This window comes from Nerophis lumbriciformis, linkage group LG32, assembly GCF_033978685.3.
Source record: "Nerophis lumbriciformis linkage group LG32, RoL_Nlum_v2.1, whole genome shotgun sequence".
Classification (NCBI taxonomy): domain Eukaryota; kingdom Metazoa; phylum Chordata; class Actinopteri; order Syngnathiformes; family Syngnathidae; genus Nerophis; species Nerophis lumbriciformis.
Genome location: NC_084579.2, coordinates 1,361,085 through 1,372,848, shown reverse-complemented (window position 1 = coordinate 1,372,848; position 11,764 = coordinate 1,361,085). Strand labels below are relative to the sequence as shown.

Genomic DNA, 11,764 nt, shown 5'->3' with positions numbered 1-11,764 from the left:
TCCCTTATGTGGGCTCTGTACCGAGGATGTCCTTGTGGCTTGTGCAGCCCTTTGAGACACTTGTGGTTTAGGGCTATATAAATAAACATTGATTGATTGTTAACTAATTGTTTAGTAGTTGTTTAGTAATTATTTACTTATTGTTTCATACTTGCTTGGTAATTGTTTACTAATTGTTTATTTGTTTACTAATTGTATAGTAATTACTAATTGTTTAGAAATTAATTACTAATTATTTAGTAAACAATTACTCCTTATTTACTAATTGTTTAGTAATTGTTCAGTGCAAACTAACAATAATAATAGATAATCATTACAGTCATAATAATTGTTACTGTCATGGCGAACAAGGAGAACATTTGGACTGTCACTTAAGTGGACTGTCATCTAAGTGGACTGACACTTAAGTGGACTGTCATCTAAGTGGACTGACACTTAAGTGGACTGACATCTAAGTGAACTGTCATCTAAGTGGACTGTCATCTAAGTGGACTGACACTTAAGTGGACTGACACTTAAGTGGACTGATACTTAAGTGGACTGTCATCTAAGTGGACTGTCATCTAAGTGGACTGTCATCTAAGTGGACTGTCATCTAAGTGGACTGTCATCTAAGTGGACTGTCATCTAAGTGGACTGACACTTAAGTGAAATGACAGTCCACTTAAATGCAATGCCACTCAGCTGTTCTCATGTCCCCTAGTGGCCACTAGCTGCTACAGCACAGAGTACAAAGTGAACCGTTTATTGAAGACAGATCAAAGTGATCACTTGTATTGATCCTAATTGAACACAGATCAAAGTGATCACTTGTATTGATCCTAATTGAACACAGATCAAAGTGATCTATTGATCCTAATATAAGATAAGATGAGCATGAACAACCAAACTAATCTTCACACTTCCTGTATTGTCTTATTTTCATCCAATGACGTCACATGTCACGGAGACAGCCCACGAGGGGGCGGAGTCACATCCAATGGAAGGCAGCTGATAGGCAGGTTAGAGCTCTGCACCTGTGTCCCAGGTGGGCGGAGCCGGGCTGCAGCCGCCAGTCTTCAAGTCGCAGAAGAAGCCGGCGGGACAACATCGCCTCAGGTCGGCACAGCAGGTGGCCTGCGGACATAGCGTCAGTGTTAGGCCACGCCCCCAAATTCATTGGACAAGATGGTCCTACCCCGGGGGAGGGGCAGCAGGCCCACTGGGAGGCGGAGCTCCTGCAGCACGTCTCTCGCTCGGGGCAGCCGAACACGGCGGTGGCGTCACACGGCACGAGGACCGGCGTGACGGCGGGGAGCGCCGCCGTGGGCGTGGTCTTCTCGCACGTTCCCGTCTCCATGTTGCAGGTGTATCCCTGCGGGCAGCAGTGCTCCCGGTCCGCACAACACACGGCCTGCCGAGCACACGTGGGCGGGGCTTAGCCTTTTTGCAGTGGCAGGCAAATAGGAAGTGGCGTGGGCACCTTGACTAGCGGGCAGCAGCCCCACTCTCCGTCGGGCAGCTTGCAGCACGTACTTCCTGCCGCGCAGCTGCTCTTGTTGTCACACTTCACGTCCGCCACCCTGCTCGCCGCCACCATGCTCGCCGCCACCTTGGCCAGCCAGGGCACCGCACGCCGTCCTCTGGAGCAGGACGCGCGGTGTGGCTCGCACACGTGTCCGGCGGGACAGCAGTGCTCGCCGTCCTCGCAACACACGGCCTGCTTACAAAGAGCGCCAGCGACTCACTGAAACTTCCTGATGCTCTCACACGTCAAACACAAACACTCCCCTCCGCTATTTAGTGCATCAACCATTCATTAAGAGTCAATTTAGCATGTGAGCCATTCATTATCATTTGCTTTAGTGGATGAACCATTCATTGAGATTCTTTTTAATATATGAACGATTCATTAGGCTTTAATTTAGTGTATACTCAATTCATTATGATTCGATTCAGTGTATGAATGATTCATTCCAATTCAATTTAGTGTATGAACGATTCATTGAGATTATTTTTAATATATGAACAATTCATTATGATTCGATTCAGTGTGTGGATGATTCATTAAGAGTCAATTTAGCACATGAATGATTCATTATAATTTGGGTTCGTGTATGAACGATTCATTAAATTCAAATAGTGTATGAACGATTCATTGAGATGCTTTTTAATATATGAACAATTCATTAGGATTCGATTTAGTGTATAAACAATTCATTAAGAGTCAATTTAGTGTATGAACCATTCATTAGGACATGCTAAGTCATGTGACATGTGAGGGAGGAGGAGGCGTGCTCAGTCATGTGACATTACCTGTGGCAGTGGGCAACATCCCCAGGTGTGCGTCCTCTTCATGAAGCAGCAGCTGGTGTCTCTGGGGCAGCTGGTCCCCTCGTCACACATCTTCCTGAGCAAAGGGAGGCGGAGCTGTGCGGGCTGGTGCCAGGTGTAGGCCAGGTGTAGGCCAGGTGTAGGCCAGGTGTAGGACAGGTGTAGGACAGGTGTAGGACAGGTGGTGAGAGTGGGCATGAGGGTTAAGGAAGAGGATTTAGTGACTCACCTCCACCTTAGTGAGCCAGGGCAGGGGCGGGGCCACACCTGAGGGGTCGTCACATGTCTGTGCCTTCAGGTTGCACACCTTGGCGTGAGGACAGCAGTGCTGGTGGTCACCGCAGCACACGGCCTGGTCACATGTCACATGTCACATGGTTACATCCCTGACCGCCGTGATGCTCACTTGACCATCTTTACCTGCTCCAGGGGGCAGCAGGCCCAACCCCCGCTCACGCTCCTGCAGCAGGTGGACACTCCGGGACACCAGGTGGACTCGTCACACTCGCTCTTCTCCGCAGACGCCACTACTACAAGTAGTAATAGGTAATGTAACACAAGTAGTAGTAGGTAACGTAACACGAGTAGTAGTAGGTAACGTAACACGAGTAGTAGTAGGTAACGTAACACGAGTAGTAGTAGGTAACGTAACACGAGTAGTAGTAGGTAACGTAACACAAGCAGTAGTAGGTAACGTAACACAAGTAGTAGTAGGTAACGTAACACAGGTCTTACCGTTACCGGCTGATGCAGGAAGCTTTTTAAGGAGTGCTACTTGAGCATCAGCTGATAGGCACATGTCACGCTGCAGGTCACATGTGCGGTTGCCAGGGCAACAGTGGGCATTGTGGCAGCACCCGGCCTGCGAGGAGAACACAATGATGTCATGAAATAATAATAATAATATGAGCCGAGTGCTGCAATGACATCATCATCAGTAATGCGTGAGAGGACACACACCTGCGTGTGAGGACAGCATCCATAGGCTCCGCCCACCAGCAGGCAGCAGGTGAAGGTGTCAGGACAGCCGCTTCCTCCGGTGGGACATGTGAGTGACGCCACGCTGACACCGTGGTCATCCTTGGTCTTGGCGGGCAGTTTGGCCAGCAGAGGGCGCCAGCTGCCCGAAGGCGAGACACATTTGGACTTGGCAATGTCACATGTGCTTCCCTCAGGACAACAATGACGCTTGTCCTCGCAGCACACCGCCTGCAACATGGCACACCTTCACTGGCTAGTAGGCTTGTCCACATGTGCCACACATGTCCATCCATCCAGGAGAAGATGGCAACATTGGCTTCATTTCAACATCAAACATGTTTCTTATTGCACTCACAACAATTTGAGAAGGTTGAAATAGAAATGAAAGGTCATTAAACATGTGGTGTTTTTCTTGTTGCACTCAGAGAACAGTTGACTATTTTCCATAATCAACTACTAGATCAGAATAGAATAAAAAAGCTTTATTAATATAAGATTAAATTATTTATGATTGCCACTCCTGGTCTGTGCTTTAAGAAAAGTACAATTATTAGTTAGTACCATAAACACAACTATGCATAAAAGTACACATATAAGACATGTAGCAGGTAAAACACACTTTTGTTAAAGACAAAACACTCATTGTAGCAATTTGTTACTAAATGTAGTCATTTTACTTGCATTAGTTGACGTTAGATGGGCGGTTTTAACTCTGCTAATATTTGACATCAAGCCAAGCAGCTGTATCTACATGTCACGTATCTACATGTTACATATCTACATGTTACGCATCTTTGTCATGTATCTACATGTCACGTATCTACATGTTACGTATCTTTGTCATGTATCTACACGTCATGTATCTACATGTTACGTATCTACATGTTACGCATCTTTGTCATGTATCTACATGTCACGTATCTACATGTTACATATCTACATGTTACGCATCTTTGTCATGTATCTACATGTCACGTATCTACATGTCACGTATCTACATGTTACGTATCTTTGTCATGTATCTACACGTCATGTATCTACATGTTACGTATCTACATGTTACGCATCTTTGTCATGTATCTACATGTCACGTATCTACATGTCACGTATCTACATGTCACGCATCTTTGTCATGTATCTACATGTCACGTATCTACATGTCACGTATCTACATGTTACGCATCTTTGTCATGTATCTACATGTCACGTATCTACATGTCACGTATGTACATGTTACGTATCTACATGTTATGTATCTGCATGTTACGCATCTTTGTCACGTATCTGCATGTCACGTATCTGCATGTCACGTATCTACATGTTACGCATCTTTGTCACGTATCTACATGTTACGTATCTACATGTTACGCATCTTTGTCATGTATCTACATGTCACGTATCTACATGTGCACAGCAGAGGAGCTAGTTAACTTCCTGTATTAGAGTAGTATGTGTGTGTTTGTGGGAATTCAAAGTGTTGGCTGAGTGACGTCAGTAAGTGAGTGGGCGAGTAAAGAGAGGGAGAGGCAGCGCATGCACTGCACAGTAGAGTGATGAATGGGTCTGGTTGTGTCCTGCAAAACTAATAATAAAGCAACCAGATTGTCACAAATCAGCGGCCTCGAATTCTGACCTGGAAGTGGAGCTTAGCAGACCCATTGGCGGGTAAAGTGAATTGTGCAAACCTGAAGGGAACGTCTGCCCTGTGTTCCTCTTCTTTGGTCTGCACCGGAGCAGAACAGCAGGACAGGTATAACAACTACATAATTGCATGTCACTATTTAAACTTTGTGTTCAGATTTGAATGTTCATTATTTAAACGTTTACTTAAGTTTGAAGCAAAGGTGCTAATACTAATTGTCACATTTGGTGAGGCTTTTTTAATGCAACACTTGAAGCTTCAGCGTCACTTTTACAGTTAGTTTTATAGTTCATTTTGAAGTCCAAATACTGCATCTTGTACTTCACACGCTCTTTATGAAGCAGTAGAATTGTAATGTTTGCCATTCTTCCTCTCCAAGATGTTGCTCAGTCGTCACAGCAACATTCACATGAAAGAACGCTACCGCTACTTTTCAAAGGCAGTGTAGTGCCTATTTCAATCAATTAGTATCGTGGTACTTCATTAGTACCCGTAAAACGTACAACCCTACTAGTTAGCGGGTATGCTCGGCTAACTTGGCGACGTCACCTTGGGTAGCGGGCAGCAGCCCCAGGAGCTGTCAGGAAGCTGGCAACACGTGGTGGCGTCCGGACACTCGGACTGTTGGTCAGGACACATGATGGCCGCCGCTCGCTGACTCAGCTGAATGACACACACACACACACACACACACACACACGCACACACACACACACACACACACATCAGGCCCAAGGAAGGGAGGTGGTCTTGTTGACACACCTGTCATGGAGGACGTCACCCACGCTGCCCTCAAAGCAGCAGTGGAGGCCGTCTGAGCAACGCGCGCGCGCACGGACACACGGACACACACACACACACACACACACACACACACACACACACACACACACACACACACACACACACACACACACACACACACACACACACACACACACACACACACACACACACACACACACACACACACACACACACACACACACAGTGTTGTGCGGGCGACTCACGCGTAGCGGTGGGCAACATGCGTATCCTCCCATGGCGTTCTTACAGCAGGTGCTCTGGTCCTCGCACACGCCGCCATCAGGACAGACGAGGGCGGCGCTCAGGGTCAGCAGGGTCAAGCCTAGGATGCACGTCTGCACACAACAACACACATCTAGGACAGCATTACTGTAACACAACTATTTCAAAATGCCTACTTCAATCTGTGTGTGTGTGTGTGTGTAATCAGATCTGTGTGAGCGTGGTTTTTAATGTGTGTGAGTCTGTATCTCAATATGTGTGTGTGTGTGTGTAATCAGATCTGTGTGTGCATGTTTTAATTTGTGTGTCTGTATTTCAATCTGTGTGTGTTCAATCAGATCTGTGTGTGCGTGTTTTAATTTGTGTGTCTGTATCTCAATCTCTGTGTGTGTAATCAGATCTGTGTGTGTGTGTTTTAATGTGTGTGTCTGCATCTCAATGTGTGTGTGTGTGTAATCAGATCTGTGTGTGTGTGTGTTTTAATGTGTGTCTGCATCTCAATGTGTGTGTGTGTGTGTGTAATCAGATCTGTGTGTGTGTGTGTGTGTTTTAATGTCTTGCAAGTCTGTTTACACGGACACACACACGTCTTACAAGTTGGTTTAAACGGACACACACGTCTTACAAGTCTGTTTAAACGGACACACACGTCTTACAAGTCGGTTTCCACGGACACACACGTCTTACAAGTCTGTTTACACGGACACACACGTCTTACAAGTCTGTTTACACGGACACACACGTCTTACAAGTCTGTTTACACGGACACACACGTCTTACATGTCGGTTTCCACGGACACACACGTCTTACAAGTCTGTTTACACGGACACACACATCTTACAAGTCTGTTTACACGGACACACACGTCTTACAAGTCTGTTTACACGGACACACACGTCTTACAAGTCTGTTTACACGGACACACACGTCTTACAAGTCTGTTTACACGGACACACACGTCTTACAAGTCTGTTTACACGGACACACACGTCTTACAAGTCTGTTTACACGGACACACACATCTTACAAGTCTGTTTACACGGACACACACGTCTTACAAGTCTGTTTCCACGGACACACACGTCTTACAAGTCTGTTTACACGGACACACACGTCTTACAAGTCTGTTTACACGGACACACACGTCTTACATGTCGGTTTCCACGGACACACACGTCTTACAAGTCTGTTTACACGGACACACACGTCTTACAAGTCTGTTTACACGGACACACACATCTTACAAGTCTGTTTACACGGACACACACGTCTTACAAGTCTGTTTCCACGGACACACACGTCTTACAAGTCTGTTTCCACGGACACACACGTCTTACAAGTCTGTTTACACGGACACACACGTCTTACAAGTCTGTTTACACGGACACACACGTCTTACATGTCGGTTTCCACGGACACACACGTCTTACAAGTCTGTTTACACGGACACACACGTCTTACAAGTCTGTTTACACGGACACACACATCTTACAAGTCTGTTTACACGGACACACACGTCTTACAAGTCTGTTTACACGGACACACACGTCTTACAAGTCTGTTTCCACGGACACACACGTCTTACAAGTCTGTTTCCACGGACACACACGTCTTACAAGTCTGTTTACACGGACACACACGTCTTACAAGTCTGTTTACACGGACACACACGTCTTACATGTCGGTTTCCACGGACACACACGTCTTACAAGTCTGTTTACACGGACACACACGTCTTACAAGTCTGTTTACACGGACACACACATCTTACACAGCAGAAGTGTCGCAAAAGTCACATTAAAGACAGCCAATCAGGGTTCCTGCATCACACTAATCTGAACACACACATTTTTTACACAAATGGAAATACAGACACACAAATAAAACCCGCGGATGGAGACACAGACACACACATTGGTACACAACGTGAATCGGATTACAGACGCACAGATAGTTGATCTCCATTAATGTCCCGCGCGCAAACACACACACACACACACACACACAAGAGTGTGTGTGTTTGTATTTGTTACCTTCTTGAGACCAGAGAAAAATCCCTCTCTTTAGGACCACCCATTCTAGATATATAAAAAATTGTATTTACAACATTAATAAATTATACATACTATGTAAATATAAAAAAGGTAAGCTTTAAGTTATTTTTATTTTTTTAATTAATGTTTTGTTTGTAATTGGTTTTTAATCTTCATTATTTACTTCAAGGTATTACAGTATGTCTCTATGTACATATTTATTTGTTTTTTCAATACATTTTGGCCAAAGGGGGCGCATTTAAATTCCTTACACACACTTGTTATTTCATATGTTGACCAGAGGGGGAGCACTTTTAAAAGCGACACACAGTCTATTTGAAAAATCCCTCCTTTTTGGGAGCGCCCTCATGTTGATAGATGTCACCAACCAGGGGTGCAAATGATCTCCATTTTGTGTTATGTGTAACGTGCTTAAGGCCGATGACAAAGGAGTCACGGACCACAGATGGCCCCTGTACCGCACTTTGGGCAACCCAGCTCTAGAAGCTAACTGTTAATGGCCACCACAGTCTTGGTAGCGTAGTGTATTACCGTATTTTCCGCACTATAAGGCGCACCTAAAAACCACAAATTTTCTCAAAAGCTGACAGTGCGCCTTATAACCCGGTGCGCTTTATATATGGATAAATATTAAGATTCATTTTCATAAAGTTTCGGTCTCGTAACTACGGTAAACAGCCGCCATCTTTTTTCCCGGTAGAACAGGAAGCGCTTCTTCTTCTACGCAAGCAACCGCCAAGGTAAGCACCCGCCCCCATAGAACAGGAAGCGCTTCTTCTTCTACTGTAAGCAACCACCCGCCCGCGTAGAAGAAGAAAAAGGGCGCGGATATTACCGTACGTTTCATTTCCTTTGTGTGTTTACATCTGTAAAGACCACAAAATGGCTCCTACTAAACGACAGGGATCCGGTTCATGAAAAGACGCAATCTCTCCATCCGCACACGGATTACTATTTCACAGCAACTGATATTCCTGTGAACCGCACTGTGGATACAACGGGAGCAAGTACGGTGAATATTCGCACCACAGGGAATGAGAAGTCATCCTTCACTGTGGTTCTAGCTTGCCATGCTAATGGCCAGAAACTTCCACCCATGGTGATATTCAAAAGGAAGACCTTGCCAAAAGAGACCTTTCCAGCCGGCGTCATCATAAAAGCTAACTCGAAGGGATGGATGAAGAAAAGATGAGCGAGTGGTTAAGGTAAGTTTAAGTTTACGCGAAGAGGCCGGGTGGCTTTTTTCACGCAGCTCCGTCCATGTTGATATACGACTCCATGCGCGCCCACATCACGCTGGTTTTAATATATTATTAAAGTTTGACTGACCTATCTGACTGTTTTTTTGACATTCCTTTAGCGCAGTTAGATGCGGCTTACAACACGGGGCGGCTTATAGGTGGACAAAGTTTTGAAATATGCCGTTCATTGAAGGCGCGGCTTATAACCCAGGGCGCCTTATGGTGCGGAAAATACGGTAGTTCACATATGGGTTGTGTACTTTTTCACAACATGGTCACTACTGCCTAGTTTCTCTTGTTATATTCTTATTTTACTGATACATTTGTATTCTCATTGTTGCTTTTTATTTGTATTGTTATTGCAATATTTTTCTATTTTGTTTCCATTTATACCCCCATTATTTACTTTTTAATTTCGACTGCTGCTGGGATTTTAATTTTCCTGAGGGAACTCATATAAAGTACTATCTATCTATCTATCTATGCACATCCAAACATCCTGACTTTGGAGCAATGTTCACGGACTCTAGTATTTGGCTCTCTATTAGATGCAATGTTATTGGGAGCATGATTTATGTCATCCTCCTCATATGGAAGATACTTTTCCTTCTTCATGTCTCAAGAAGGCTAGAAATACAAGAACACACACACACCTTGAGCTGACAGGGAATGCAATCAAAGTTGGGATGTGTTTGACGATACGTTGAAAGAAGACACTTTTTAAAGCTTACTTTGATGTTAAAAGCTGCGATTTTGACCAAACTTCCCATGTTGACGAAGGCAGCAGGTGACGTCACTCGCCTGCATGTGAGCTCCTTCAAACCTTCACACAAAAACACTTTAGACTGTCAATGACGTCTTCCCCGCCTCACAATGTTTGCTGTCACTTAAGCATCAACTTGATCATCAAAGCCGGAATAAGAGTTTATTCCGCCTCGACGTCGGCGAGTGTTAAGCTAGCGGCGGAGGTTAGCCTAGCATGCTAGTTGGCGAACAAACACATGAAATTACCGTCTTCTTTGTCACAATGGAGTCCACAAGAGTCCCATCAGACGCCAAGTTGAAGAGTGACGAATAAAAAAAGATGGAGAAAGTCTTAATGTTTCTCTCGATGGTCTCAAAAGTGTCCACTCAAGTAAGTCACGTGACACAATACCACGTGACCACGCCTTTTTTTAAAGAGGCAGTACACTTTTCTTTGTGTCATGGCGGATCAACAACTTTGTTATGATTCTCACTTCAGTTCAATAATGTGATCGCCAGCACACATCGGTGACAATGCTGTGTAATCATTCAATGTGCAATGTCCTCCGTGTGTCTCTTTTTAGCCAGAGTCACGGAGTACCGTAGTTATTATCCACGCTTTTACTTTGAAAATACAACTTCCGGTGACTACAATTGAAAAATACCTGTATGTAGTTATTGCTCTTCAAAAAAAGAAAAAAAGAAACGACAATTCAATGACCAAAACATACACTGATCTAGCAGAAACCAAAAAAACTGACCAAAACATATATTTTACCTAGTTCATCACCGGAACTGGAAGTTGCTGTTTCCAGACCAACCTGCAGATTGGCTTGTGGGAAAAAGTGTGTTGTGTAACCTGCGTCAAAAAGATCCGATAATCATTGAGCAATATGTTTTTTATGAGTGCAGAGGAAAAAAGAACGCTTTACTACTGTATATTTGTGGTATTTCAAAATAAATCATCCATCCATCCATTTCCTACCGCTTAGTCCCTTCGGGGTCGCGGGGGGCGCTGGAGCCTATCTCAGCTACAATCGGGCGGAAGGCGGCGTACACTCTGGACAAGTCGCCACCTCATCGCAGGGCCAACACAGATAAGACAGACAACATTCACACTCACATTCACTCACTAGGGATTATTTAGTGTTGCCAATCAACTTATCACCAGGTGCATGTCTTTGGAGGTGGGAGGGGCCTATCCCCAGGTGCATGTTTTTGGAGATGGTAGGAAGCCGGAGTACCCGGAGGGCAGAGGTGTGGACTCGAGTCACATGACTTGGACTCGAGTCAGACTCGAGTCATGAATTTGATGACTTTAGACTCGACTTGACAAAATGTAAAAAGACTTGCAACTGGACTTAGACTTTAACATCAATGACTTGTGACTTCACTTGGACTTGAGCCTTTTGAATTGACATGACTTGCTACTTTCCCCAAAACCCAAAGATGAAAAAGTTATTCGGGAGCGCTCCGTATTTTTCATCGTGTACTTGTCTATCAGCGTTGCGTGTGTCAGCTGGTGTGCTCTCAGTACAACAGCCAATCAAATTAGATCTACTTTGTTTTCATCACACAGCATTCATCCAATCAAATTGCAGGACAACCAACGAAGAAGACATGTCCAAACCACACGCCAGTGAACAAAAAATGATACCTAAAATAATTTCGTTTGGGTATAAAAATTACGAGGTGGTCAACACAAAACGGTTTGCAGTATGCAACACATGCGGTTCCAAAATTACTGATGGAGAGGCAA

At 44.6% G+C, this 11,764-nt stretch overlaps 1 protein-coding gene across 4 annotated transcripts; it reads right to left on the bottom strand.

The window, feature by feature from the left end:
• Positions 1-620: 620 nt before the first annotated feature.
• grnb (granulin b) lies at positions 621-10,598 on the bottom strand. 4 transcript variants are annotated; one of them, XM_061926955.2, is made up of 12 exons: positions 10,273-10,598; positions 9,993-10,084; positions 5,947-6,098; positions 5,486-5,599; positions 3,274-3,522; positions 3,049-3,175; positions 2,725-2,843; positions 2,543-2,665; positions 2,296-2,418; positions 1,463-1,699; positions 1,178-1,393; positions 621-1,116 (listed from the first exon to the last, which is right to left on the bottom strand). In XM_061926955.2, exons 3-12 carry the CDS (start codon positions 5,977-5,979, stop codon positions 1,003-1,005), a joined length of 1,455 nt encoding a protein of 484 aa, XP_061782939.1. In that variant the 5' UTR covers positions 5,980-6,098; positions 9,993-10,084; positions 10,273-10,598; the 3' UTR covers positions 621-1,002. The 4 variants fall into 4 exon arrangements, with proteins under 4 accessions (XP_061782939.1, XP_061782938.1, XP_061782936.1 ...); XM_061926954.2 differs by having other exon boundaries at positions 623-1,116; positions 5,486-5,590; positions 5,947-6,078; positions 10,273-10,597; XM_061926952.2 differs by having other exon boundaries at positions 705-1,116; positions 5,947-6,078; positions 10,273-10,596.
• Between the last annotated feature and the right edge of the window lie 1,166 nt (positions 10,599-11,764).